Here is a 26861-nt window from a genome sequence, read left to right as displayed (position 1 = left end):
GTTTGTAGAGATTTTCAGCTAGGGGATTTAGAGCTGGAAGGAATTCTTAGAGGTAGGTAATCCAATCCAATGCTCTCATCTTATAGAAATATAAAATGAGGCCCAGGAAACATAAATGACTCATCCTAGGTCATACAATGCTCACCCAAACTAGGTCTAGACAAGAAGAAAGCAAAAGATTATATCAAGTGGCAACAGTTGCACAGAAATGCATTTTATGCACTGAGAATAACCTGTTTGGACACACAAAAATAAGAAGAGGGCATGCTGACATTTTAAAATAGTCACTAACCCAGTTTGTAGATAATACCATACAATGGAAAGAGCACTTACTCTAAAGTCAGAGAATCTGAATTCAAATCCCACCTATGATCTTTGTGACCTTAAGCAAGTAATTTAACTTTTCTGGGTCTCAATTTCCTCTCTGTAAAATAAGAGGATTGGAATCCACAGCTTTTGGATTCCTCTGCAGGTCTAGATCTAGGATCTTACAATTCTATGAATGTGGTGTGTATGAAGGGTTACAGTATCAAATTAAGCTAGAGAGGTATACCAGAGCCCTGTCGAGGGCTTGCAATGCCCAGTTAAGGAATCTCTATTTTATTCTTTAGGCAACTAGAAGATGCGGAGTTTGAGGATGGGAGCAATATTACATTACCTGGACAGCTGTGTGAGGACAAATTAGAGAGGCGAGTCACTGGAGCCAGAGCAATTAGTTAGGAGACTATTAAAATAGCCCAGGTGAGAGCTGATGAAGGTCTGATGTTAGTGCAAAGGACCAGATGGATTGTGAAAGAGATTGCAGCAGTAGAATCAATAAGACTTTACAGCTGATTGGATATGCAGGACAAGGAAGAGTGAAAAATTACTCTGAGGTTTCAAGCCTGGGTGGCTGGAAGGATGGTGATACCGTAAGCAGAGGAAGGGAAGTTATTTTAGTAACATAGCTGAGACTTTAAGGTAAGAAGACATAGATATCATTTTCTTAATCTGATGCAATGGACAAATCATTGAAGTGGGAGTGCTTAACTTACCCATGAGTTTGAAACTGGGTTCTGCCTCTAACTATGTGATGTTTTGAAAGCCCCTCCAACTCAGTGTCCTCATCTACAAACTGTTGACCTCTGCAATCCCTTCCAACTATAAATATATGATATCCCCATATTACAGATAGGCAACTGAGACATAGCCAATTAAATGACCTCCCAGGGTCATAGAGTTACTGACCAAGTCAGAATGAGAATTTAAGCTTCAGAGATGCCAGTCTTCCTACTTGTCTGAGCACTTCAAGGATCCATGATTTCATCAGTGTAAGTGCTACCTCACCTTTTTGAGTGGTTAAGGTAAAAAAACAAAAACCATTAACTGGTGGACTGCTTTCTGGCAACAAGCCTCACTGAACCTAATTAGGCTGGTACTATAATATAGGGCATTTCCAGGCCCATACCTGAATCCCTTACATACTGGCAGGGTTTTCCAGAGCTTGGACTCTGATGGCATAGCCCTTGAGAAGCCAGAGTCATCTCCACACCGATGTGAAGCACAAAGTAGGGTTTGGCAAAAAAGTCACAAAAGTAAATGAGCATAGTTTCATGTGGTTACAGATGAATTAGTCTCTAAAACCAATCATCTTGAGAGCTAGCCAGTTTGACAAGCATAACATTCTATCATCCTTAAGATGCAACCATTGAGTCACAGGACCTTTCCACACTAAATCTTTTGTAGAACTAAAGAACTAAAATACTACCTTGGACAGGGAATGATCATATGAACAGCTCACATTTCTAGAATGCTTTATAGTTACCATGGGGGTATATGTGTGTGCAAATATACACACATTCATACATACATACACACATACACACATACCTATTTGTTCTTATAACAACCCTATGCAGTAGTTTAGGACACATATTATCATCCCCCCTTTCAAGTAAGGAAACTGAGGTTCAAAGAAGTTAACTTACTTGCCCAAGGTCACAAAATGAGTGAATTGTGGAGAAAGTAAATTCAAGTTTAATGTTCTTTCCAAAATACTATGCTGCCCAGTGAAGTCTAGATGCAAGATCTAAAGAAAGTTGTTATCCATTTAGCAAAAAGGACTATCCTAGCTTTCATTTTAACTCATAATTCTAGAAAATTCTGTCACTTTATTTCTAATTCAATATCTCCCAAAACACACATACAGCCTAATTTCCCCCAAATAAGATAGGATTTTCAGTAAAAAAAAAAAAATCAGAATACAAAATTCCTAATGCAAAAAAAATCTAATAAAAGTGATCTTAAAATGAAATAAGGCTACATTTTTTATCTAAAAAGGAGGGAAAAGTAGTTAATAATTTAATGAAAGCTGAGAGAGGAAGGAAAGGACTGCCTAGTGGCAGTATAGTTATTGGCTATAAAGACAGCCCAACAAGATTTATCTTAATTACATCATCATGCCACAGTTCATTAAGAGCCACATTTTCAAAGAAAGACACATCACTGCAAGGCCTATAAATCAGGAAGATTTTTTATATGTATATACTTTATGAAAATATATATACTTTTTCTTCCTTGTTACGGAAGATATTAATACCACATTTCAATCCAAGCTAGTTTACTTATATGTCATTATGGTATAACAAAAGATAATACTTAACTAGGCTAAAGGAGAAATTATTATCTTGATAATGATGATGATGATGATGATGATGATGATGATGATGATGATGATGATGATGCTTCACTAGGGTACAACAAGGTTAGATTCACTATCCTTTACCCCAAGCTGTTCACTGGCCTAATGATGTTCACTGCACAGAAACAGCAATGATAATGTAAAATAGATGACTATATTTTCAGTTTCATAGTATCTAAGTATTTAGAACTAGAAAGAATATGAGAGGTCATTAAGTCCAACCTGGCCATCTTCAGATGAGATGTCCATGATGCACCACTTTATTAAATCAGGCTTTTCAAAATTATTTAAATAAAAAGACAGTATGTAAGGAAAAACATGATTTTTTTTCTTCAAAATATTAGGAGTTCTTAACCTGGGAACTGTGAACTTGTTTATTTTAATATTTTGACAACTATATTTCAACATAATTTGTACCTTTATAATCTTGTGTATTTTAATTTTTACACCTGAAAACATTATTCTGAGAAAGGGTCCCACAGGTCCAGACTGCCAAAGAGCACCATGACACATGCAAAAAAAAATGGTCAAAACTCCATGTTTTTAAAAGAAAGGAAAATTCAGCTATCATAAATTTTTTTCCTGATTTTCCATTATCAAAAAAAAATTACAAGTTGTAATGTTCCCAGTGTGTTGTCATCAGCTCTCTTCTGCTCTATACTCTCTGCTTCAATTATCAGCTCTATGCAGGTGATTACCACATGCATATATCCAGCCCAAACATTTCTCCTGAGTACGAGTCTCACATCTTGGCAGAAAGATAACTAGTGCAGTTCTGGATAAGGTGAGTATGAAAGGCTGGTTGAACTTCTAGACAGTGATTAATCCATTCCTAATGAAACATAATCATACAGTAAAAGACACCTCCACCTGGATTTCCCACTAGCCTCTCTAACTCAATGTTTCTAAAATAGAACTAATCATCTTCTTGCCCAAATAAGTCCCCTCTCCTCCTGCCTTTCCTCTTTCTGTCAATGGTACCACCATTCTTCCAGAAGCCTATCCTTAAGACTTTGTAGTCATCTTCTACTGTTTCTTCTTTGCATTTGATATTTCAAGTGCCTGCACAATTTCTCTTGAATTAAGGCCCTTTTCTCCATTTCCATAGCCATGGCTCCAGTCCAAATATTTATTGCCTCTTGCCTAAACTCTTGTAATATCCTCCTAAATAAAGTTTGGCTAACAAACTAAAGCCTCTTCTAATTATGAAGATTCTTCTAATCTCCCTCTGCCACCATCGTTTTTCTGAATTGTTTTTTTTTTAAGGCTCACTCCATCCATCTATATGCCACTCCATCCAGATCACAGCTGAGGGTATATGTTGAAAATGACTACCATCACACACATTTCCATGGAAACTAAAATCATCTCACACTCAAGCTAGATGTGATTTTTAAAATAAGTTTCAATTGTTCATTATTTTAATGTGCTTTTTCTAAAGAAAATAAGGGAACTAACTACAAAAGGGTCTGCAGGCACCAAATATACAAAAATGTGGTTATAGTCTGAAAAGTGACCCTGTAAAAACAGCACTGACATATTTACTCCTATTCAAAAAATTCTCATGTCACATTCTCTCAGTTTACAAGCAAATGCTGATTTTTCTGACAGTTCCTGTCAGAAAGCCCTGTAGGTCATGTGATAAGTTTACCCTCATCATTGACCCATCACCCAAAAAGTCCATAACAGAAGGCAGTCATGAATTCTTGCTGATGATACACAAGGGAGTCGACAATTGACATTACCTTATCATTAGTTCTGGATGTGATTTAGTAAGAATGAGTGTATCTGAATAAGAGTCTATGATTTGAAGACAAGAACATGGGTATCTGCAGAGTAAGTCCAACAAAAAGGCACTATCTCTCATATGCCTGGAATGAACTCCTCCCCCTCCATTTCCACCTATTGACATCATCCTTCAAGGCCTATCTCAGATGCCACATCTTTTTTTTTTTTTAAGGCAATTGGGGTTAAGTGACTTGCCCAAGATCACACAGCTATTAAGTGTTAAGTGTTTGGTCTGAGGCCAGATTTGAACTCCGGTCCTCCTGACTTGAGGACTGGTGCTCTATCCACTGCACCACTTAGCTGCCCCCAGATGCAACCTCTTTTATGAAACTTCCCTGATCCCTGCAGCTATAAGTGACTCCTTGGCCCTTTAGTTCTTGTACTACTGTTTGACCTCTTCTATATACTTAAAATTTTCTAACTTGTGTTAGAATTATCTATTTAGGCCTCAACACTTTATTAGATGATAAACTGGAGACTGAATATAATGTTTTCCATCTTTGAAACTCCAAAGATTATCATAGTACCTTGCATATAGTAAGTACCTAATAATTGTTTGTTAAATAGAATTATGCTGTATATGTAGTACAACTGCATCTATGCCTCAGTTAGTAAATATTAAGCACCTATAATTTGCCAGGCACTGTACTAAGCACTGGAGATCCAAAAAAAAAAAAAAAAGAGAGAGACTGCTGAAGTGAAGCTAAAGGAGAATGCAGTTATGTAGAAGGCTGTGAGCCCCCCCCAAAGGAAGGCTTTGGGAGGAGTTTCTCCAGCCCTCCAGTCAGAGGCAACAAAGGGTGAGTTGAGAAGGTGCTGACCATCAACAGTGAATCAATGTGTAGTGATGAGATTTCAGGTGGTCAGTTTATGAAGTTTGGTGTGTGGGGGAAGAGGCCAGTGGCAACACGTCAAGATATGGAATGTGTTCCATAAAGCCAAATAGAGTTGCTGATGGAAAATGGAGTTAGCAATAGAAAAATATCTTCCCTGTCTCCTTGCTTCAGCACCTTAGAACTACTCCTTTAGATTAAGGAAATGACTGTAAAAGTTCCTGTTAAAATGCACCTATGACCTGCAAGGATAACATATCAACCATTAGTTTTTCCAATTAGCTTGCTGTTACCAGTTAACTGCAACTTATATTTATATTACACTTTACAAAGTACCTTCTTTACTACAACCCTATTAGGTAATTCATATAAATATTTTTATTTCCATTTTGCAGACGAGGAAAACAAATCCAGAGGGATCATGTCCAGTAAGCCATATATGTGGGACACCAACTCAGGTGTTCTAAGTCAAAGTTTAATAAACCTCACCATACCATATTAACTCAGAGAACAAGGGCTCTGGAAGTGGGGTACATAGGATAAGTGAATTTGGGTAAGGGGACTGGAAAGAGGTGAGAAAGGCTAATAGTATGAGATTTTATTCTGGGAAGTTATAGGCAGTCAGTGACACCTGGGGTGAGGGAGAGAGGGAGAGATATACCTTTTTATTCCTACTGCCTTTGATTCTCATATCATGATGCTATCAAGATAACTCAGGCCTGGGGAAATCTCAAGGTGAGGAAGGGACTGTGAAAAACAAACCCTCCCTCCTTCAACGTTTTGTTCAAGGCATGTTAGAAAGAAAGGCAGTAATGAAAAGGCAGAAAAGAGGCAGTTGGGAGTGGCTACAGGACTGAGTTGCTAACTCCTCCCATCATCATGCCTGGAGCCAGGTACAGACGACTACCAGTTTTACACACCTGGATGCTCCATAACTATCTCAGATTCAACATAGGATCATAAATTTAGAGCTAGCTGGAAGGAAACTCAGAGTCCAATTTCTCAATTTACATATAAAGAAACCAAATCCTAGGGAGCTCAGTTAACATCTATAGTCACACAGCTAGTAAAAGTCAGGATTTCAAGTCATCATGCGATTTGAGTCAATACTCTTTCTGCTATGCCATGTTGCCTATCATTATTTCTCTTCCAAACCCACAACTCTTTCAAACCTCAAGATGGTGGTTTTCTCTACCACAATCCTTCTAATCACTAAGGTGCATAATCTCAGAGTAATCCTTGGCCCTTTCACCTCTCCATCACCTTCTTCCATATATAGTCAGTTGCCACATTAGTCAATTTTATCTCTACAATATCTCTTACATTTAAATATCCTCTTTTCTCTACTCATACAGCCATCATCCTAGTTTAGACCCTCTCTTCCTCACATCTGAATTACTATAATAGCCTCCTAATTAGTCTCCCTGATTCTAGTTCCTCCCCTCACCAATCCACCTTACGCACAGCCACCAATATAATCTTACTACAGCACAGGCCTAATCATGTCACTCCAGTATCAAATAACTTCATCACCCACAGGATAAAATTAATACAAAGCCCTCAGTCTAGCACTTAAGTCTCTTCAAAATCTGAATCCTACCTATATTCCCAGATCATTTCACATTTCTTATGCTCATGGATTCTACATTCCAGCAAAATCTGCCAACTAGCTACTCTCCCAAACCCAACACTCCCTATCTCTATGGCATCGTGTAGGCTGTCCCTTTGGTCTTTACTTACTTACTTCTGCTTCTCAGAATCCTTTTACTCCTTCAAAGCTCAGCTCAAATGCCACCTTCTCTTCCTCAACACATATCAATTGCTAATTCGCTCTCTTCCTCCTCAGTTTTCCTAGTACTATACTACTTTGTACACGTGTATCTTCCCAGCCAGATGGCACAGTGGATAGAGTTCTGGGCCTGGATTCAGATGGACTCATCTTCCAGAGTTCAAATCTGGCCTCAGATGCTTATTAGCTGTGTAACTCTGGGTAAGCTACTTTAACCCTATTTGCCTCAGTTCTTCATCTATAAAAATAAGCTGGAGAAGGAAATGACAAACCACTCCAGTATCTCTGCCTAGAAAACCCCAAATAGGGTCACAAAGAGTCAGACACAACTGAAACAACACAACAACAACAATCTTCGCAGTGTAACATATAAGCTCTCTAAGGCCAGAAAGTATTTTTCTATGTGTTTGTATCATCTTTTTATTGTACTATTCTATGGAAATGCTTGTTTTATTCCATAAATTAAAAATAAAATAAATATTTGTTTGTATCCCCAGCACCTATCATAATACCTTGAACATAGTAAATACTTGACTAATGCTTATTATATTTAATGGACTCATGGACAATGCAAAGCAGCCAAAGGTTTGCTCCTTTATTTGAGTAGTCCATCCATCTCTAGGGAAGCAATCATTGTTGTTTCCAAGTGGGAAGGAATATGTAAGGAACTATGGTCATGGAAGAAGCTGCCCGTGGGCTTAATCTTGAAGGGACACCTCTTTGGGGCAGCCTCTTTGAAAGCTGATGACTGTCATTCCTACACCAACATGTGTCATCTCCTACTCACCCAGGAACTTCTTGACTACCTAGAAATTTGAGGATGAAGCAGAGAACCTGCTGTGCTCAATGATGGGGCAAGCAGTGTTAAGGAGTTCTAAGTGAGGGACTCAAAATAGTATCTCTCCATTTGGGATCAAAGTTGCAGAGAGGTATGTTTCAATTCCAAGTAAGGAATGCTTATTAGCATCTAGAGGCAACTAAAAGTGGAATGGGTTAGTAGTAGTAAGTTACCCCTCAATCAATGTCTCAGCAAATACTGGATAACCATTTGTTTGGCATGTTGCATAGGAGATTCTTGGCCAAATATAGGTTTGACTTGATGATTCAGACATTTTACGAGGGGGATGGTGATCAAAGACATAACCAATGACAAATCTGGAGAAAGGACATTTTTCAGCCAGCTAAATTCATTTTGTTACTAGGATAGTATAACTATAGGTTGTTTAAATGTTATTTGTACTGCAATGTACATGTAGCAAATGATGTAAATACATATTGGGTACTGTGATTTCTATGGATCATATGGTCATTAGGCAGCACCTATACCATTATCAAAAGGCATTTCTCAACTGTCTAATTGCACGTAAGATGTTATACAAGAACTCCAGAGAAAAATAAACACATCCCAGTTCTCATTATCTGACTACTCACAATGCAATTAATAGACCAAACATTTAAAGCCACAGAACAATTACCATGACTGTACATATATAACTTACATCAGATTGCTTGCTGCCTTGGAGAGGGAGAGGGCAGGAAGGGAGGGAGAAAAATTTGGAGGTCAAAATCTTATAACAATGAATGTTGAAAACTAGCTTTATATGTAATTGGGAAAAAAATAAAATACTACTAAGTGGGGGAAAGCCACAGAACAACAGAAAATAACATTCAAGCTACTGGCATCATCTAGGCCACTTCACTCTCTATTGTGTGCTTTTAGCCAGCATGGTGATGAATCCAAAATGTACTACTTGTTTGTTTTGGGGGGGGGGGGGTTTGTAGGTGTTTATTTGTCTGTGTTCCTGAAATGGTAGTTCCTCCTGTCTGATTCTTATTTACAAGCAACAGCCTGCCTAAAGTAAACTGAACAGGCACTTTTCATGCCTCCTCTGCTGTAAGACAGCACTTTATAAACAAAGCAGATCAGCACATAACTAGTCAATAACACACTACAATTACTGTCATTGGCTAGCCTGGCATTTGTTCAACTGGGAATGCCAAAGTAGATTACGAGGTTTATGTTTAAAAGAAAGCAGTACCTCATGCCTGCAAAACTTGAACTTTTCCCATTAGAAAGGTTTCCATCTAAGCAAGTCTGGAATCAAAGAACCCACATGCTCAATATTCCCACAGCCATGGGGTGGCAGTGGACCCAAGAAAATTAGCCAAAAGACATGATTCTCTCCACAAACTTTCCCAATGGACTTCTATGAATGTCTCCTTTGCTGCCATCACACTCTACCAATCACAATTCTATCTGTGTCATGTTTCCTTGTGCAGTGGCCATATTCCCTCTATTACCTCCTTGAAGCCATCTTTTTTTTTTCATTTTTGTTATACCCTAGACCTAGCCTGTGCCTTGCACATAATGGGAAAATGTAATAAAAATTTGTTGGAATTAACTGAAATCCTCTAAAGCTGAGGGAAGAATCATGTACATATTAAGGTATATCAACTTCTTCCTTGGCCACTCATATCAGAACACAGGACAACCTGATGACAACTTCAAAGATGAACTTCAAATGGGCAAGTGTCTTCTAGTTCAAGTTTTTGCCACTCTGACTTCCCTATCAAAGAACCATGTAGATAGGCTTCTCAATCAGCATCACATGGGTTCATTAAGTAATATATATGAAAATGCTTAAACCTAAATATATCTAGCTACTTCATCATATGTGGACTCAAACTATAGAACTAATCATTAAGGAAATGAGGGAGGTAGAATGGTATCTCTACCCCATCTTTTGCTTTTCTTCCCCTTGAAGGCAGCTGGTAATGGAACGTATAGAGCTCTGGGCCTGGAGTCAGGAAGACCTAAGTTCAAATCCAGTCTCAGACTCTTACTAGACCCTGGGAAAGTTACTTAACCTCTATTTGCCTCAGTTTCCTAAATTGTAAAATGGGGATAATAATAGCACCTACATTGCACAAACATTGTGAGGATCAAATGAGATAATATTTGCAAAAAGTACTTAGCACAGTGCCTGGCACAGTGGGTGCTATATAAATCTTATTGTCTTCCCCCCCCATTCCCATTTAAAACCCTTCACAACATGGCTACAATCTATCTTCATAGACTGCTTCCACAGTATTCCTTCTCTATGTTCCAGCAAGACTAGCCTACTTGGTGTATTCCATAGATAACATGAGTTCTCCCAACTTCATTCTTTTGCACAGGCTGTGTTCCCCACCTCTGCCCCCCAGAATGCTCTCTTCAATGTTAAGCACAAGTAACACAACACCTTTCCTAATCTCCCCCTTGTTGATTCTCTCCTCTCCTCTCCCCATCCTGACAACATTACTTTGTATTTACTTTATATGTGTTTTGTATTTATTTCTCCCAAGTGTAAGTAGGATGTAAAATCCTTGAGGGTTGTATGAGGTACTGTATGATTGTGTCTTTGTAGCTTCAGTGCCTAGGACAGTGACTGGCACACTGTTGGGGAAGAAGAGTAGTATTTAAGGGTCCAGAATCTGAATTTTCTCTTTTCTTCTTTCTTTCTTTTCTTTCTTTCTGGCTAGGCAATGGGGTTAAGTGACTTGCCCAGGGTCACACAGCTAGTAAGTGTCAAGTGTCTGAGGCCAGATTTGAACTAAGGTCCTCCTGATTCCAGGGTCGGTGCTCTATCCACTGCATCACCTAGCTGCCCTACCAGCATGTGAATTTTCCCTGGCACAGGGAATCCAAGGAAAGAAACATCCTTTGCCAATGCAGATGAGCACCTGCTCTTTTAACTTGAGTCATAGAGCATTGCCTGGAGTACTGAAAGGTTAAGTGAACTGCTCATAGTCACCCAACCAGGATATGTGAGGGGTAGACTGTCTTTTCTTGACTGCCAAGGTCAGTTTTCTATCTACTAAAGCACACTGTCTTCTCTATGCCTAAATGTTCAACAAATTTTTCTTGAGTTGAATTGAGCTACAAAGCTATCAAGAGGCAGTGACAGACAATAGCACCGGCACCAACATTAGACCATCTCTCTACTCCAAAACTGCCTGTACAACACAACTTGAAGCCAATAAAAGTAGAATTTTTGGGCTGTTGTTTCATTCAGTTCATTCATTCATTCATACCTATTCCACAAAAACATCTAACCACCTAATATATACAGAGTACTATGCTAGATTCTCAAAAAGATAGACAGATTGTAATAGCTAGCATAAGACATGATCTTAGGCAAACAGTCTAGAAAGGAAGAAACAAGAACTATAATACACAACATTATGTGTGAATTTTGAGGCAACATGGCATAGTAGACAAAGGGCTGAACTTGGAGTCCAGAAGACCTGAGTTCATATCTTGCCTCAGATAGCTACTAGCTGTGTCCTTCTGGGAAAGTCACCCAACCTATCTGAGACTGAGGCAGACTGTTTTACTTTTGAAGTTATAAATCAGTTGCAATTTCAGTGGATCCCTGGTATATTGACATATTATAATATTAATAATAATTAGCAATTATATTATGCTTTAAGGTTTGAAAGTGATTTACAAATGCCATCACATTTGATTCTCAGAACAACCCTAGGAATAGATGCTACTATTATCCCCATTTTACAGATGAGGAAATAGGGACTGAGAAAGGTTAGGTGATTTGCCCAAGGTCACACAACTAATAAGTATCTGAAGCAGGATTTGAACTCAGGGCTTCCTGATTCCAAGTCTAACGCTCTATCTAATGCATCACAAAGACTCCTTATGGCACGGCAGGGCAGAGCTGGCCCTCTGCTTATTCCTGTGTGCCAATGCATCAGGTGCATCCCTGATAAATGGTTTCTGTGTCAAACCATGCTATAAATTGCTCGGTATCTTAGGCATAAAATATACTGAAGAGTTTGGACGATGATTAATTTATCACAAGGCCAGCATAACCTTCTTCTTGATTAATGTTGTTGAGTCGTTTCAGTCATGTCTGACTCTTCCTGACCCCGTTTTGGGTTTTCTTGGCAAAGATACTGGAGTGCTTTTCTATTTCCTCCTCAGATCATTTTACAGATGAGGAAACCGAGGCAAACAAGGTTCAATGACTTGTCCAGGGTCATACAGCTAGTAAGTATCTGAGGCCAGATTTGAACTCTCAAAGAAGAGTCTTCCTGACTCCAGGCCCAGCACTCTGTCCCCTCTGCCACCTAACTGCCATTCTTGAATACCTTATCTATTCTTGTGGGAGTCCAAATGATTTGACAAAGATATCACGAGGAGGTAAAAGCACCTGTCCTCAGAAGTTAACCTGATATTTGAGGATGACACTGCTGACCTGACCCACTGTTAGTATAATTCGTTCTTTGACCTTTTCTTCCCACTGGAATGGCAGCATTTTCCCTGACAAAATATAAACTCCACATTCTCTCACTCAATCTCCCCCCAGGACCAATGAAACGCATTTGTAAGACTGCTAGTCAGTGTTAGGGCTGAAGCCTGTGGCAATGATTTGGAGCAAAACTCACCAGCTCATATGTGGCCTGAACCCTACACTGAGGTCTCATTAGCACGGCAATAACTAACTGAGAGAAAGCCACAAAATCCCCCAAAGAATCATTTTTGGATCAAAAAACCAAAGAGTTCAAGGAGAAACTAATTCTGACCATTTGTTAGCCAGTTTTATTTCCTTCACGTTGAAACGCAATTGTTGACCATCTCTGGCTCCTGCAATCCTTCTTAATCACCCTTTCACACACAGCTCTATTTAATAAACTAGGACTGTCAATAATCATTTTGAATCAAATAAAAAATAAGGCTGTTCTGGGAAAACAGGCTAGCACGAAGATTATTGGCCACCAATCCTCCTTCCCATACCTGTACCCTCACCGCATAAAAAGGGACTTTATTTTTTCTTTGTTATCAAACCATTGTGTAAAGAAATGCCTAGCATAAGTTTTGTACCTTATGAAATCTGGGACTCATTAGGAGTTTTTCTCTCCCTTTTTTATTTTTTGACTTGGTAACAACTGATTTTCAAAAAATTCTCTATCTGACTACTTCTTATTGGCCTTTCTCACCAGACCTTCTTTCTCCCACCCCCATACCCCCATGAATTAAAGTCCTCCCTACCAAGCTCTTTCCTAGACCCTCTTCTCTCTCTGCACTTTTGGTGATTTCATTTATTCCCATGGCTTGCAGTATCAACGATATTCAGATGGTACACAAATCTAAATTTCCAGGCTCATTCTAAAGCTTATTCCAGGTTCTCCCCTGAATTCTTATGCAAAATTGCCAACTGCCTCATGGACATTTTTCTACCTGGAAGTCTTCCTAGTGTATTTGAACTCCACATGCCCAAAACAGAAATTACTGTATTCTCTCTCTCCTAGACTGCTTATTTCTATTGATTGCATAGTTACCCATCACCCAGATTTAGGATCTTACAGGCCTCTGATTCTTTCCTTTCTTTCATGGTCCCCACATTCAAATAGCTGGCAAATACCACTAATTCTGACTTCATAACATTTATCGTACCTATCTCTTCCTCAACTTTCACACAGCTGCTATCTGAGTTCAGCCAGAAGGTACAATGGATAAAGTACCATGCTTGGAGTCAGGAAGACCTGAGTACAAATCCAGCCTCAGACTCTTACTACTTGTGTGGCCTTGGGAAAATCACTTAACTACTGTTTCCCTCAGTTGTTTCATCTGTAAAATGGGAATAAATAATAACACTAATAAATGTTTGTAAAGTGCTTGGCACAGTACCTGGCACATAATAAGTGCTGTATAAACGTCAGTTGCTATTATTATTCAGGCCCTCATCACTCTTCCTCTTGAACTATTATAATAGATTTCTAAGTGGTCTCCCTGTATTAATTATTTCTCCACCCCAATCCAGACTTCATACAGCTGACAAAATAAACTTCCTAAAAATTTGGGAGGATGTAGACAAGAGTCTCATAGAATAACAGGCATGGATGGGACACTTCTGAAGCAATGTCATCATAGATCTATCTGAGCACTTGAAGGCAGAGAGGAAGGCAAGAGGAAGGAAAGAAGGAAGGAAGGAAGGAAGTCTATGTAACAGGATAAGGATATATTTGGAAGTGGAAATGTGGGGTGAATATGACGTTAAAACAAAAGGCATCAATGAGACTTCTAAAAATTAAAACATACCTTCCTAATACATGTCTGACCATATTACTTCTGTCCTGAAAAACCTTCAGTGGCTGCTCATTATCTATAAAATACAAATCCCTTCACCTGACATTTAAGGCTTTTGACAACCTGCCTCCAACATACCTTTCTAGCTTCATTATACATTATTCCTTTTCAGGCACTCTATGTTCCAATCAAAATAGAATGCTAACTATTCCACAATCTCATCCTGCCCTTTTATACTCCAATGTACTCACACAAGCTTTTTCCCACATCTGATAAGTGCTCTCTCTCCATCTCTGCCTGGTAAAATTCTTCTAGTCCTACAAAGCCCAGAGCTAGGTCCCAATTAGGGCAAATCACAAAGCCCCTGATGGTCACATTATTCAAATTTGCACTTCATATTTCCATTGGGTCAGAAACGATGACCACATTTTACACAATTATAACTTTAAATAGTGTGAATTTGAATACATGTGACCATTCTGGGTGATTTATTATTCCCACTAATAGGGATTGAGCTGTGTTAACTTTTGCCACAAAACCTTTCCTGATCGTTTTCTGATTCCTTTCTCTATACTTAAGCTGAGAACAACCTCTTTTATCTTGACTCATATTTTTTTTAAAAGCAGCAGTTTGGCCAAATCACGTTCTATCAATCTATTTGTTTCTGTTGTGTCCAACTCTTCTTGACCCCATTGGGATTTTCTTGGCAAAAATACTGGAATGGTTTGCCATTTCCTTCTCCATCTCATTTTGCAAATGAGGAAACTAAGACAAACAGGGTTAAGTGACTTGCCTAGGGTCACACAACTAGTGAGTATCTGAGGCTGGATTTGAATTCATGAAGATGAGTCTTCCTGACTGTAGGCCTGGCACTCTATACACCGTGCCACCCGGCTGCCCCTGGAACTACTTGTATGCCACCAATTAAACTGAAAGTTCCTTGAGAACAAGGGGCTGTTTCCTTTTTTGACTTTGTGTCTCAGGTACCTTTCACTGAAAGCACTGAATGAATTCCTGCTAAAAAGATTTGAATTTGAATTTAGTAATGTGATTGGGAATATGAAATAAGCTAAGTTTCAAAACTATTAACTCTCACAAATATAGAACAATTCCCTGTCTCTAAGAGAAAAAGTATTTGATTATGAATCCACAGGCACCTTAAACCTTTATACTTGTGCCATAATCAAGAGGAAAAAAATCTAAAACCACAGTTTATAATTGTTCATTAAAAGCAATACTTCAAAATAACAAGCTGAACCCAAATTAATTTCTGAGATTAGTGTATTGTTGCTTTTCTTTAAGTATGGCATTGCTTAGGGGAAAAAAAACTGCCAATGAGTAAATGAGCTAAAATTGCATCACTTCAGAATTTAAAACAAAAATGGAAATGAGAAAGAAATTTACTGGGGGGAAAGGAAGATAATCTTGGTTTTTTAAGTCCTACAGAAGAAAGAAGTCAGTTCCCTATATCTGCCCAGTTTTACAGTTTCAAGAACATAATAATATTCCAACCCATTTTCATCACTAGACATAGGATGTTTGGGAATGCTATTTGACTCTTTCTAAGAAGAAAATTAACTTAGATCACTTTTCAAAATTTCTATACAATGCAATTACTTTATCTGAACCTTCAATAGCAGAAGGAAAATAATAGACATGCCTATAAGAGAATATGAAATTAGGAATTCTTGGGAGGAAAAAGGGCACACTAGCTCAAAGCTTTTTCGATAATGACGGGAAAGTAACAGGCTGATATAAATATTTGATTTTTTTTTACTCTGAAGGAAAAGTAATAATTTCCCAAATAAACTATATCAAATCTTGACACTTTCTTCAGCTCCTTTCATTCCAAAACATGTTACCTCTCTATACTCCTAGTAATCACCTGGTCCTTGTCTTCATTGCTACACAAATTTGGCCATGCCAATTAATGTTTCCGAGAAAAGTATCACAATAGTTAATGGTTAATACTTGAAGAAAAACACAAGGAAAATATGAGAAGTTGGTCAGAGTTGGGGCTTAAAAAAAAGCCTATAGCCATACATAATCTCAGTGAACAACTGATATTTGCCTCAGTAGAGCATGAGGCAAACAGCACAGCTAAAAGGAAAAAGAAGCATCAGCAAGGGGGTTTCTAGCTCTTCTTGAAAGTCATGGAGATTACCTGATCGACTGGAATCTCAACTTGAGTGTCTTCATCTTCTTGTACTTCTGCTGCCCCCTCCATTTCAGATCTCTCTACTCCCGCTTTGAAAATGCCTTCATCTACAAAGAAAAATCGATTAGGAGGGGAAAGGAAAGTCCAATTCTGACATCGTGTGGCTTCTTCCTGAAACTACAGTCAAATCCTATTTAAGGGCGGGGTAGGGTGTGATGTGTTCTCACTAGGCATTTCTATTTCATTCAACCAAGAGGATTACTGTTGATGTAGTTTTGCTTTCTATCAAATGTGTACATTTTCACAATACAGAGAGACTGGAGACTCTAGTTCCACCCAAGAAAGCTCTTGACTCACCACCCCCTTTTGTTCTGATTTAATACCACCCTACACTTCTCTCCCATCCATGAAATGGAAATGATGCTTGCTAGGAAAAGTGGGGAGGGGCAAAAAACCTTTCATTTCAACCACATTTGTGATTAGAAATCCTAATGTCCAAAGAGAAAAGGAATACTTAATATTAAAATTGATATTATCCAATCCATACAAGACAATATAATCCTTCTGACTTGAAGCCAATATGCCCTACAAGTTACAGACTCATAATGCCTTTCACACCCCACATAAGTCATAATCAAGCCTGTATTTTACAGACCACCCTATGCGTTTCACAATCTCCAGTAATACATACTAGCACTTAATTGACTTCACTGCAAGGAAAATAGATTGATTTCATTCACCTTGCTCTATTTTTCTAAGCAAAAAAAAAAAAGATTCATGGGCTTGCAATACCTGAAAATATTCTTTAATTCTCCCCTTCACTTTTCTCTTCTCTAGGCTAAGTAATCAAAGAATCACAAATCTGTTACTTAGTTCCAGTTCCCATCTTCCAAACAGGTTAACATTTAAACCCTTCTTCAAGATGTGATCCCCTTCAGCAGTAAATCATAGTGTTGATTCACTATCACAGTCAAGAAATGTTTTCTTTCATGTAGCTTAACTATCTCTTGCTGCAATTTAAACCCATTTCCACTGTTTTGATCTTCCTAATCCTTCATATATTTAGAACAGCATATAGTCAACCTTTTCTATGTTTCTATTGTCTATGCTGTTTAGAAGCCATTTCCAGCTCTTTATTATTCCCATCATATCTATTTTTCATCTTTTAATCAATTATTTTTTACTATTCTTCACTGGACTCTCTCTAATTTTCCCATGCCTTTTCAAAAACATATGTAATTCACCTGGAATCCCTATCTCCCCATCTCCACCTTAAACCCCATTTCTTCCTTGAAACAGTGGAAACAGCACTGGCACTGGGGTTCAAAGGACTTGGCTATTACGTGCTATTCATGTGATCTTGGTCAAGTCATATCTCCTCTCTGAGTCTAGGTTTCCATATCTGTAAAATGAATGGGATGAACAAGAAGATCTTTCAGGTCCCTTTTCCAGCTCTAAATCTATGATCCCATGATTCTACGCATCCTTCTACTACACAATCAGTCAAAATTGATTTCTAGAATTCAGAGAGCCCTTTTTGTACCTTTCCTGGACAAGTAGTATAATCTGCTTTGTAGTATAATGACCTGTGTGTATTTGATATATCCCTATCTACTAGATTTTAAGTTCCCTGAGGGCTGCAAACTCCAATATTGTATCTTATTCGTTGTGTGTTTTCCCTGGTGTTTTGTACAGAGTAGGAAATTGATAAATGAGCATTAATAAATGCTCATTAAATAGAGTTGAATTCTCTATTATCCACATAGAATTACCTGCTTTGAGGATTTTCTATGCAAATTTGTAATCCCAGGATGAGGGTTGTTCCTGCCATCCAGCATGCTTCTCAACTATCTCTCCCTACTATTAATTGCTATGTGTTTAGCTAACACAAAGATATTTTTATATTAAGCTTTTCTTAGACTGTGTAGTCTTTGTATGTATATTACATATATACATACATAATTTATTACACAAAATTAAATATTCTAAGCTTTTAAAAAAAATTCTCTTCTACTTCTCCCCCAACTACTCCAAGCTTCGAAATCAAAAGCAGCCTGTATTGTACTATGGATATGAATGATGCTGTGCATAGGAGAATTTCTTCCTGGATCTTTCATATCATAATACTGTTAATACACTGAGGACTTCAATCCAATATGCAGCTGCAATCAAAAATACCAGCAAATTGCTGGGTGTAAGCAGAAAGATTTTTTTTTTTAGTAAAAAGAAAACAGAGGGCTTACTTTGTATTACTATCATACAGACATGTGTGAAATGTATAAAGTTCTTGTTACTGAATTTTAGTAAGAGGAAAGTGCAACTCAAAAGTGTTTGAATTCTCTATCAAGGCAGATTATAATTTAGTCAATCAGAAAGTAGAAGGCTGAGTGAATGTAGATTTCTTCCCTCACCAAACTCTGGAATATAAGAGGCTGCCCCTTTGAAGTCTAAATAGGGTTATTTTAGAATCATCAAAAGGAACTATTATTTTGCACAGCAAGCAAAAGGCACATGAATTACCATCCTAAGAAATGGATACAGAGTGAAAACACTATTAAGTTCAAGAAATGCTTAGATAAAGTTATAACTGGTTATGGTCCTAGTCTTCTGAAAGCAATAGTACTCTTCCACAAAAATGTGCCTTAGTATTAATGTCAAAAAGGCAGCCTGGCATGATGTATCAGTTGCTGGGCTGAGAATAAGATATGGGTTCAAATCCTGCCCCCAGCACCAACTAGCTGTGTGACTATGGGTAAGTCAAACTTCTCTAAGCTTCAGTATCCTCACCTCTAAAGTAGGAATAATAATACCTCACAGGGTTGTTGCACAGTATGATATGATCATATTTATGATCATAGATTTAGAGCTGGAATGCCATGGATCCAACTCCTCCATTATACAGATGAGGAAACTGAGGCCCAGAGAGGTTAAGTGCTTTCCTTAGGTAGCAAATGTCAGGTCTAGGATTTGAACTAGGGCTGGGTTATGAATCAAGGTCTTCCTTCCCACTGCATCACAGTTCCTCTCATGACAATGTCTATAAAGTGCTCTGAAAGTTTCTTAATGACCTAAAAGATCAATTATTCATATTACTGGACTAGGTGAATCACTGTCCTAATCCACTATTCCATTTCTTGTGTTATGTAATGTTATGATTCATTTTTATTTCTTTATCATAGGACATAGCATTTACTTCTTAAAAATATATACAAGAAAAACTAGAAGAAACTAAGGAAATGAAGTTATTCAAGTTTTACATGAAATAAATATTGGTTTAACTATTTCTACAACAAATTTACCACAGGGGAAAGCTAAGTCAAGAAGTTTGTGTAGCTAACCCAAAGAAGACAAAAAGAGGTGAAATGTGTTTGATAAAAATTAATGTCCATCCATGAACAAGATATACAAGTCATCTCCTATAAGCCTTTGAAATAAACACAAAATAAGAACAGGTATACAGTGGCTAAGGAACAGAAAAATCATAAGACAGTATAGAAATATAACCAAGGAAAGTAAAGATCCAAAACAGATTGCAGAGGAGACGACCAACTTGTACGAGAAGGTAAGAAAAGAGATGTTTTTAAACATTAGTCTATTTTAAGGAAGAAATCTGGTATCACTAACACAGAAATATCAAGTTACCTCTCAACTACCTGTGATGTCAGAGATTCAGAATGGCATTCAAAGAAGCAAATAACCTAAAATAATTAATATTTTAGTTTTGAATATATTAAGAATTTCTGTAGCAGCTTTTCCTTCCTCGCTATTTTTCCCACCCACCTAAATGCTAAAGGAGGCATCACAGAATGAATGAATATAATACAGCACAGGAACAGTGGAATTCAGCGAGCCCTCAAGTCTGGAAGACCTACTTCAAGCCCCATCTCCCCCCACAGAGTGGCTACTGTAACCTTGGGCAAGTAATTTAACCTCTCAGTGCCCCAATCAACCCTCTAAGGCTAGAAATTGTAGGGCAGACGCTGAACTCTATTGATAGAGGAAGTTTCCTCACCAGGCCTTTCTTTCACCAATAAGATCATAGTTCAAAATTTTTTTAAAAAAATAAATGTTTAGGGAGGATGGAGCCCATTAAGATGGAGAGATCAAATGGGTTTTCTTTTAATTAACAAGATGATTTTTATTATTAACTCTATTAGGTGCCTACCACATACAAGACATTCTGCTAAATGTCACAGAGGATACAAGTAACAAGTATGATCTACTTAAGGACCTTAAAATTTCAAACAGTTTACAATCTAATTAGTAGGACAAGAAGCATACTATACATTGATGGATGCAGGCACTTTTTCTAACAGCATAATATGACTCTTGTTCATGTCCGTGTTTCACAGGGTTCTACCTAATATGGCTTGGGAAGGGCCAGGGGAAGTTTCTCTAAGTATCTACACTTTAAGTAGATCCATCAGAGCCCTCAAGCTTAACTGCCACTCCTTGGTCTTACTACATGACTGGTCTACCTTCTTCTCTGGTCATATGTTTATTTGATATCCTTCATGATTTACAATACTTCTCAAGTATAATTCTTTATTAGCAACAGGTTCTAGCTTACTCATGTCCACCATTCACTACCTCCCCTACTTCCCTCTGGATGTAGTATTCCACAATATTCCAAATAAGCAGCATTGTGCCATTGGGGTTGTAGTGTTAAGGTCTTCACTGCTAAATCTGCTTGGAGCTAGTATACTTGGTGATGGCTTTCGTGCCCTAGAACATGGTGTTCTTGGCCAGCTCCCTGGGCAGCAGCAGGCACATGGCTATCTGGATTTCGCAGGACATGATGGTGGAGTGCTTGGTCTAATGCACCTGGCCAGACACCTCAATACCAATGATGCACTCAAAGTTGTCTTTGATGAATGAGTTCATGATGCCCATCAACTTGGATGAGATTCCCTCATTGGGATGGACCTGCTGCAATACCCTATCCACATAAATGGAGTAACTCTCCTCGAGGTTATGCTTGTGCTTCTTGCCATCTTTCTTGGTACCTTGATCGCAACCTTTTTGGAGCCCTTCTTTGGTGCAGGGTATGTCCTGTTTATCTCAATAGAATATAAACTCCTTAAAGTTGAAGACCATACCATCTACTCATTTATAGGCTAAGAGTCTAGTACAATAAGTATTTCTTGAAGATGCCGACTTAAACAGATAAGTAACAATAAAACTATTATATGCTAAATATCAAAGGAACAGTATAAACAATAGAATTTATTTTTGTTATACAACCCAAAGATTTCATACACATACACACACACACACATACATACATACGTACATACAAACACATATATATATATATATATATATATATATATATATGTATGTATATATATATATATATATATATATATATATATATATATATATAATATATATATATATATATATATATACCCCACAAACTGCTCTAAGTCCATGTAGGGTGTCTTATGAACCTTCAAAAATAAATTAAGATAGAAAACAAAGAGAACAAAAATTCTATCCACACCAGTGATTTACCTAAAAATGCTTAACACTATAGAAAGGAGTTTGTCCTACTTCTTTGAATGCTATCATACAAAAGTAAATGAAATTGTTTTACAGAAATAGTCAAAAACAAAACACTAAAAATTTAGAGCATTTGTCTTGAATGATAAAGAATAACATTTTTCACCAATGACTATATTCATACCAACATTTGGAAAGTATGCCATTTCATTCTACCATTAAAGCTGTTTTAAATTTGTCTAACAAATGGCAAATTTTGCTCATAATGACAAATACTGTGTGCAATAATGAAGTCAATCATATAAGAAGATACAGAAATCTGGGACCTCAGTGCACTTTACAAATAGTAGCACTGGTACCTAATCAACGTTTGTTTATTAATTAATGCTTATTCATCTAAGGACTGTGTATACTCTCTAGAACATAATTCTGTCCTAATCAGTGACTAAAACCCCAGACTCTAGACAAGGCATGTAATATACATAATAAAAGGAGAGGAGGATCAGCTGAAAAGACCATGTTCTTCAGATCCTTGGTTTCTTCTAGACATCACATTACACCCAGAGCTGTGCTAGACAACGTTTAATAATCAGCTCTCCAAGAAGCATGATGCACTTTTAAGTTTAACCTCCATCATTAACATTTTCTCCATTATTTTTTAAAGTCTACACAATCAACAAAACAATAAATCAAACCCTGATCTGTAGTGTTTATTGATTTCTGAGGCGTAAATGAATGCTCACAGTGAAAATTTAACAAGCTGGCTCCAGCATATCTTCATGTAGCCCACCAAATTCAGTGATAATACACTAAATAACCCCAGCATGCTAAAGCAGCTCAATGTGTACAGAGGACTATGAACAACTAATGAGAACCATATGACATTTTTCTATAAGATTCCAAGGGACTGAGTAAGTTCTACTTCAACTCAGTTCCATTGCTAAGTGGATCTCCCTCATCAGAGCATTTAGCACTGACAGACATAGCCAAATGGGTGGCTCTCTCCTCCTGCAACAACCATCAATAAAGAAGCAAGAGTTGGCCATGGTCCCAAGACATTCATACACCATAAGAGCTCTACTGGGTGCTTGGAAGGACCTTAGACACCATAAATCCAACCCTCTCATTTTACAAATGAGGAAACTAAAGCCCAGGAGAGTTGTATTTTTTTCAAAATAACATAAGTAATAAGTATGGGAGACATGTTTGGAACCCAAGTTCTCTGAATCCTGAGCTAGTTCTCTTTCCAGTGCACCCTGATTAGAAATTTGTTGAAAGGTAGCTGATTCCTGACTCCTCTTGTAAAATACTACAATTACTAAATTGAATATGATTATTAAATAGCAAGTAACAAAATGAAAAGAAAGAGGAGGGACAGAGAGAGAGGATAATCATACCTTTTAAACCCTGAATTTTGTAAATTATATACAAACTGCACAAATTTAGTTCTGATCTTTTATTTTTCCTATGGATCATGAATTAGTTTCTCAATGTGTAATAGATAGAAAATATCAAATACCCTAGGCAAAGTAAAAACACCTTTGATTATTGTTCACTATCTTCACATCAGTTTTATTACTTTGATGAAGATAGTGCTGTAGAGGAAGCAAATTCAAAACATGAACATATCATTGTACCTAATTCATAATAAATGTGGATCCATTTCCCCTACAGGGAAATGAAATCAAAATATGTGTATTTTAACCATTCTGCAACCAGAAGAGCTGAAATGAATGCATTTTCTGTTATTAATGCATCAGTATTTAATTTCACTGGTACTAAAATTCTTTTGTGCATTCAGACAAATGAGAAAACACTTATCAATAAAAGATGTATTCAAGTTATTGATAAAATCAAAATTTAAATATTTAGGCTCAGAAATTAATCTTTCATAAAACCATTTTATCAGAAAAATAATACAACTATTTGAAGCAAAATGGCAATATGTATACAATATTTTAATGTGTCTCACATCTGAAATTGACTGAAGCTTAACAGTGGAGACAAAAAAAAAACCTCACTGTTGTGATGATCTGTCCTGATTACTTTATGGAAATCTAAGGCATTTATTAACCATGATCTGTATATGTAAGCAAGAAAGTTAATGTGACAATAAACATTTTTAATGTGATTTACTACTGAGGCAACACCTCATAAAAATGCTGAATTAAAAAAGAAAATATTTTTAAATGTAGCTCATTAAGCCTAATAGATTATCGAGAAAAATGGAGAGACCCAAGCAGTTTATGCCTTGCAGTATATAAGATAATTTTCCAAGAAGAAAAAACTACAGGATTACGGAAGGTCCACATGCAAGACAAATCGTCTTGTTCAATTGCAGTCATTCTATGTGTCACTTCTGTCACCAGAGAGAATTAAAATTGGTATGAAGTTGGTATAAAAATGATTTTTATTAGCTTAATGTTAATGTGATCTACACATCCTTATTTGAAAATATATTAAATTCCTAATATCATTCTTCATGGATATAGATTGTTGTCATCATAATATCTCATTGAGAAGTAAAAAAAGCATTTCTAGGAGGCCTGACCTTTTATAAAACAGTCTTCTCAACTAATGTGGAATTTAACAAGTGCCAAAGTAAAAGAAACAGGTGACTTGCCATGTAATGAATACTTCATTAGGAAGGGATATTGGTCAACTCTGATCTCTGCTATAACTTATGCAAATACTCCTACCCAATGACTAAAATACATTATTCGTATAAAGAATAGAGCAAATTTATTAAACAGCAGTGAGTTTCCTATGAACATTACTAATTTAATACTATGATACAAACTAAATTGGGTTTTTAGTAACTAATCTGCATATGTTTAATTATTGTGTCCTGTGATAGTCAAATGGAAATATTTTATAAATTCAGAAACATCAATAATCTAATTATCAATTTCTACTATTATTCCAAAACCATTTCCCCATTACATTAAAAAGACTTGTGTTTGGCTTCTTTCTGCCTTATTCCCCTTTTTTCATGTTATATTAAATATAATGCTTCCAGTCACCCAGATACACAATCTCAGACTTACTCTCTTCTTCTCCCTCCCTCTCAATACCCATATAAAATCAGTTGCCAACTCTTAACTATTCAACCTCTACAACATTTCTCATACATCTACCCTCTTTTCCTCAACTCATATTCAACCACCCTAATTCAGGTCCTCATCATTTCTTAGCTAGACTATTACAATACCCTCATAACCTCTCCCTGCCTCAAGGTTCTCTGCTTTCTAATCCATCCTCCTCACAGCTGCCAAACTGATATTCCTGAAGCACAAACTTTTGATCATCTCACTTACAATGCTCCAAGAAAGAAAAAAAAAGCTCTAGTGACTCCTTACTGCCTCCAGGATAAAATACAAAATTCTTTAATTCTTTTAAAGACCTTTTTAGACCTTTAAAGACCTTTCTTTTAAAGCTTTCATTTAAAGACCTTTACAATTTGGCTCCAGTCAATCTAGGCACAATGATACATTGCTTCCCTCTCCAATTCATGTTCCAGATATACTACTCAGAGCCAAGATGGCAGAGTAAAAACAGTGACTTGCAAGAGCTCTCCCCCAAATCCCTCCAAATACCTGTAAAAATGGCTCTAAACAAATTCTAGAGGAGCAGAACCCACAAAAAGACAGACTGAAAAAAATTCCCAGTCCAAGACAACCTGGATGGTTGATTGGAAAGGTCTATTCCGCCAGGCTGGGAGAGGAGTGCAGTTCACCATGGGCACACAGGCAAAGACTAGGCTTCAGCAAACCTGGAGCAGGCCTTAGGGGACTGAATCATGGGCAGCTGTGGTGGTTTTCTGACTTCTCAACCTACAAACACCAAAGACAACTTAGAAGGTCAGTAGGAAAATCTGCTGGACACGGTGAGAGAGGAGGTTGGTACCACTGAAGCTCCGGGGTGGTGGCTGCTTCTGGAGCTCCCAGTCTACAGACTGTGGGGAAATGGAGTAGCTGATCAAATTGGGATTGCAGGGATCTCTTTGCTGGTGCTGAGGCAGGATTCTTTGGCTTTGCCCATGCTTGGATCTGGGTCGCAGTTCTGGGTGGAGGTCCTGGGGTTAGGAGGAGCACTGGTGTGGTGGAGCTTGTAGTGGCAGTAGAGACAGAATCCTCCTCACAGTTACAAAACAGAAGAGAGTGCTTGTGGTCACTCATAGACCAGAGCACAGGCCAGGAAAGGAGTAAACACCTCACCCTTGATCATACCACCTCAGAAAAAGGAAAATTTACATGTCCCTTGAAGTATCTCTGAAAACAACGGCACAAAATCCCTCAAAGCTTGGGACAGTACATTCTCCACACTGCAAGCAGACCCCTACCTAACAAAAGAGTTTAAAACTCAAGTAACTGGCTGGGAACATGACAAACAGCACAAAAAAAAGTCAGACCATAGAATCTTTCTTTGGTGAAAAAGATCAAAACGTACAACCAGAAAAAGGCAACAAAGTCAAAGCTCCTACATCCAAAGCCTCCAAGAAAAATATGAATCAGTCTCAGGCCATGAAAGAGCTCAAAAAGGGTTTTGAGAAGCAAGTAAGAGAAGCAGAAGAAAAAACAGGAAGAGAAATAAGAGTGATGCAAGAAAATCATAAAAAAACAAGTCAACAGCTTGTTAAAGGCAACCCAAAAAAATACTGAAGAAAATAACACCTTAAAAAAAAACAACAACAACAAAGGGACAGCTAGGTGATGCGGTGGATAGAGCACCAGCCCTGGATTCAGGAGGACCTGAGTTCAAATCCAGCCTCAGACACATAATAACACTTATTAGCTGTGTGACCCTGGGCAAGTCACTTAACCCCATTGCCTAACCAAAAAAAAAAAAAACCAACAGAAAATAACACCTTAAAAATAGACTAACCCAAATGGCAAAAGAGGTCCAAGAAGCCAATGAGAAGAATGCCTTCAAAAGCAGAATTGAACAAATAGAAAAGGAAGTCCAAAAGCTCACTGAAGAAAATACTTTCTTAAAAATTAGAATGGAACAAATGGAAGCTA

At 37.5% G+C, this 26861-nt stretch overlaps 2 protein-coding genes across 3 annotated transcripts in view; both read right to left on the bottom strand.

The window, feature by feature from the left end:
- DCDC2 (doublecortin domain containing 2) overlaps positions 1–26861 on the bottom strand; it is a 200165-nt gene that overhangs the window by 19571 nt on the left and 153733 nt on the right. For both annotated transcript variants that reach the window (XM_020986837.2, XM_020986835.2), the window contains exon 9: positions 16342–16442. In XM_020986837.2, the coding sequence (XP_020842496.1) occupies positions 16342–16442 (101 nt within the window). The remainder of the gene's footprint in view (positions 1–16341; positions 16443–26861) is intronic.
- Positions 21016–21437, bottom strand: H2BC1 (H2B clustered histone 1). Its single transcript, XM_020986775.1, is given in 2 exon segments — positions 21016–21338; positions 21341–21437. Coding segments are annotated over 2 exon segments (420 nt in total).

This window comes from Phascolarctos cinereus, unplaced genomic scaffold (genome assembly GCF_003287225.1).
Source record: "Phascolarctos cinereus isolate Bilbo 61053 unplaced genomic scaffold, phaCin_HiC Scaffold_4;HRSCAF=312, whole genome shotgun sequence".
Lineage (NCBI taxonomy): Eukaryota > Metazoa > Chordata > Mammalia > Diprotodontia > Phascolarctidae > Phascolarctos > Phascolarctos cinereus.
This window is presented reverse-complemented; position numbering and strand designations above follow the sequence as displayed.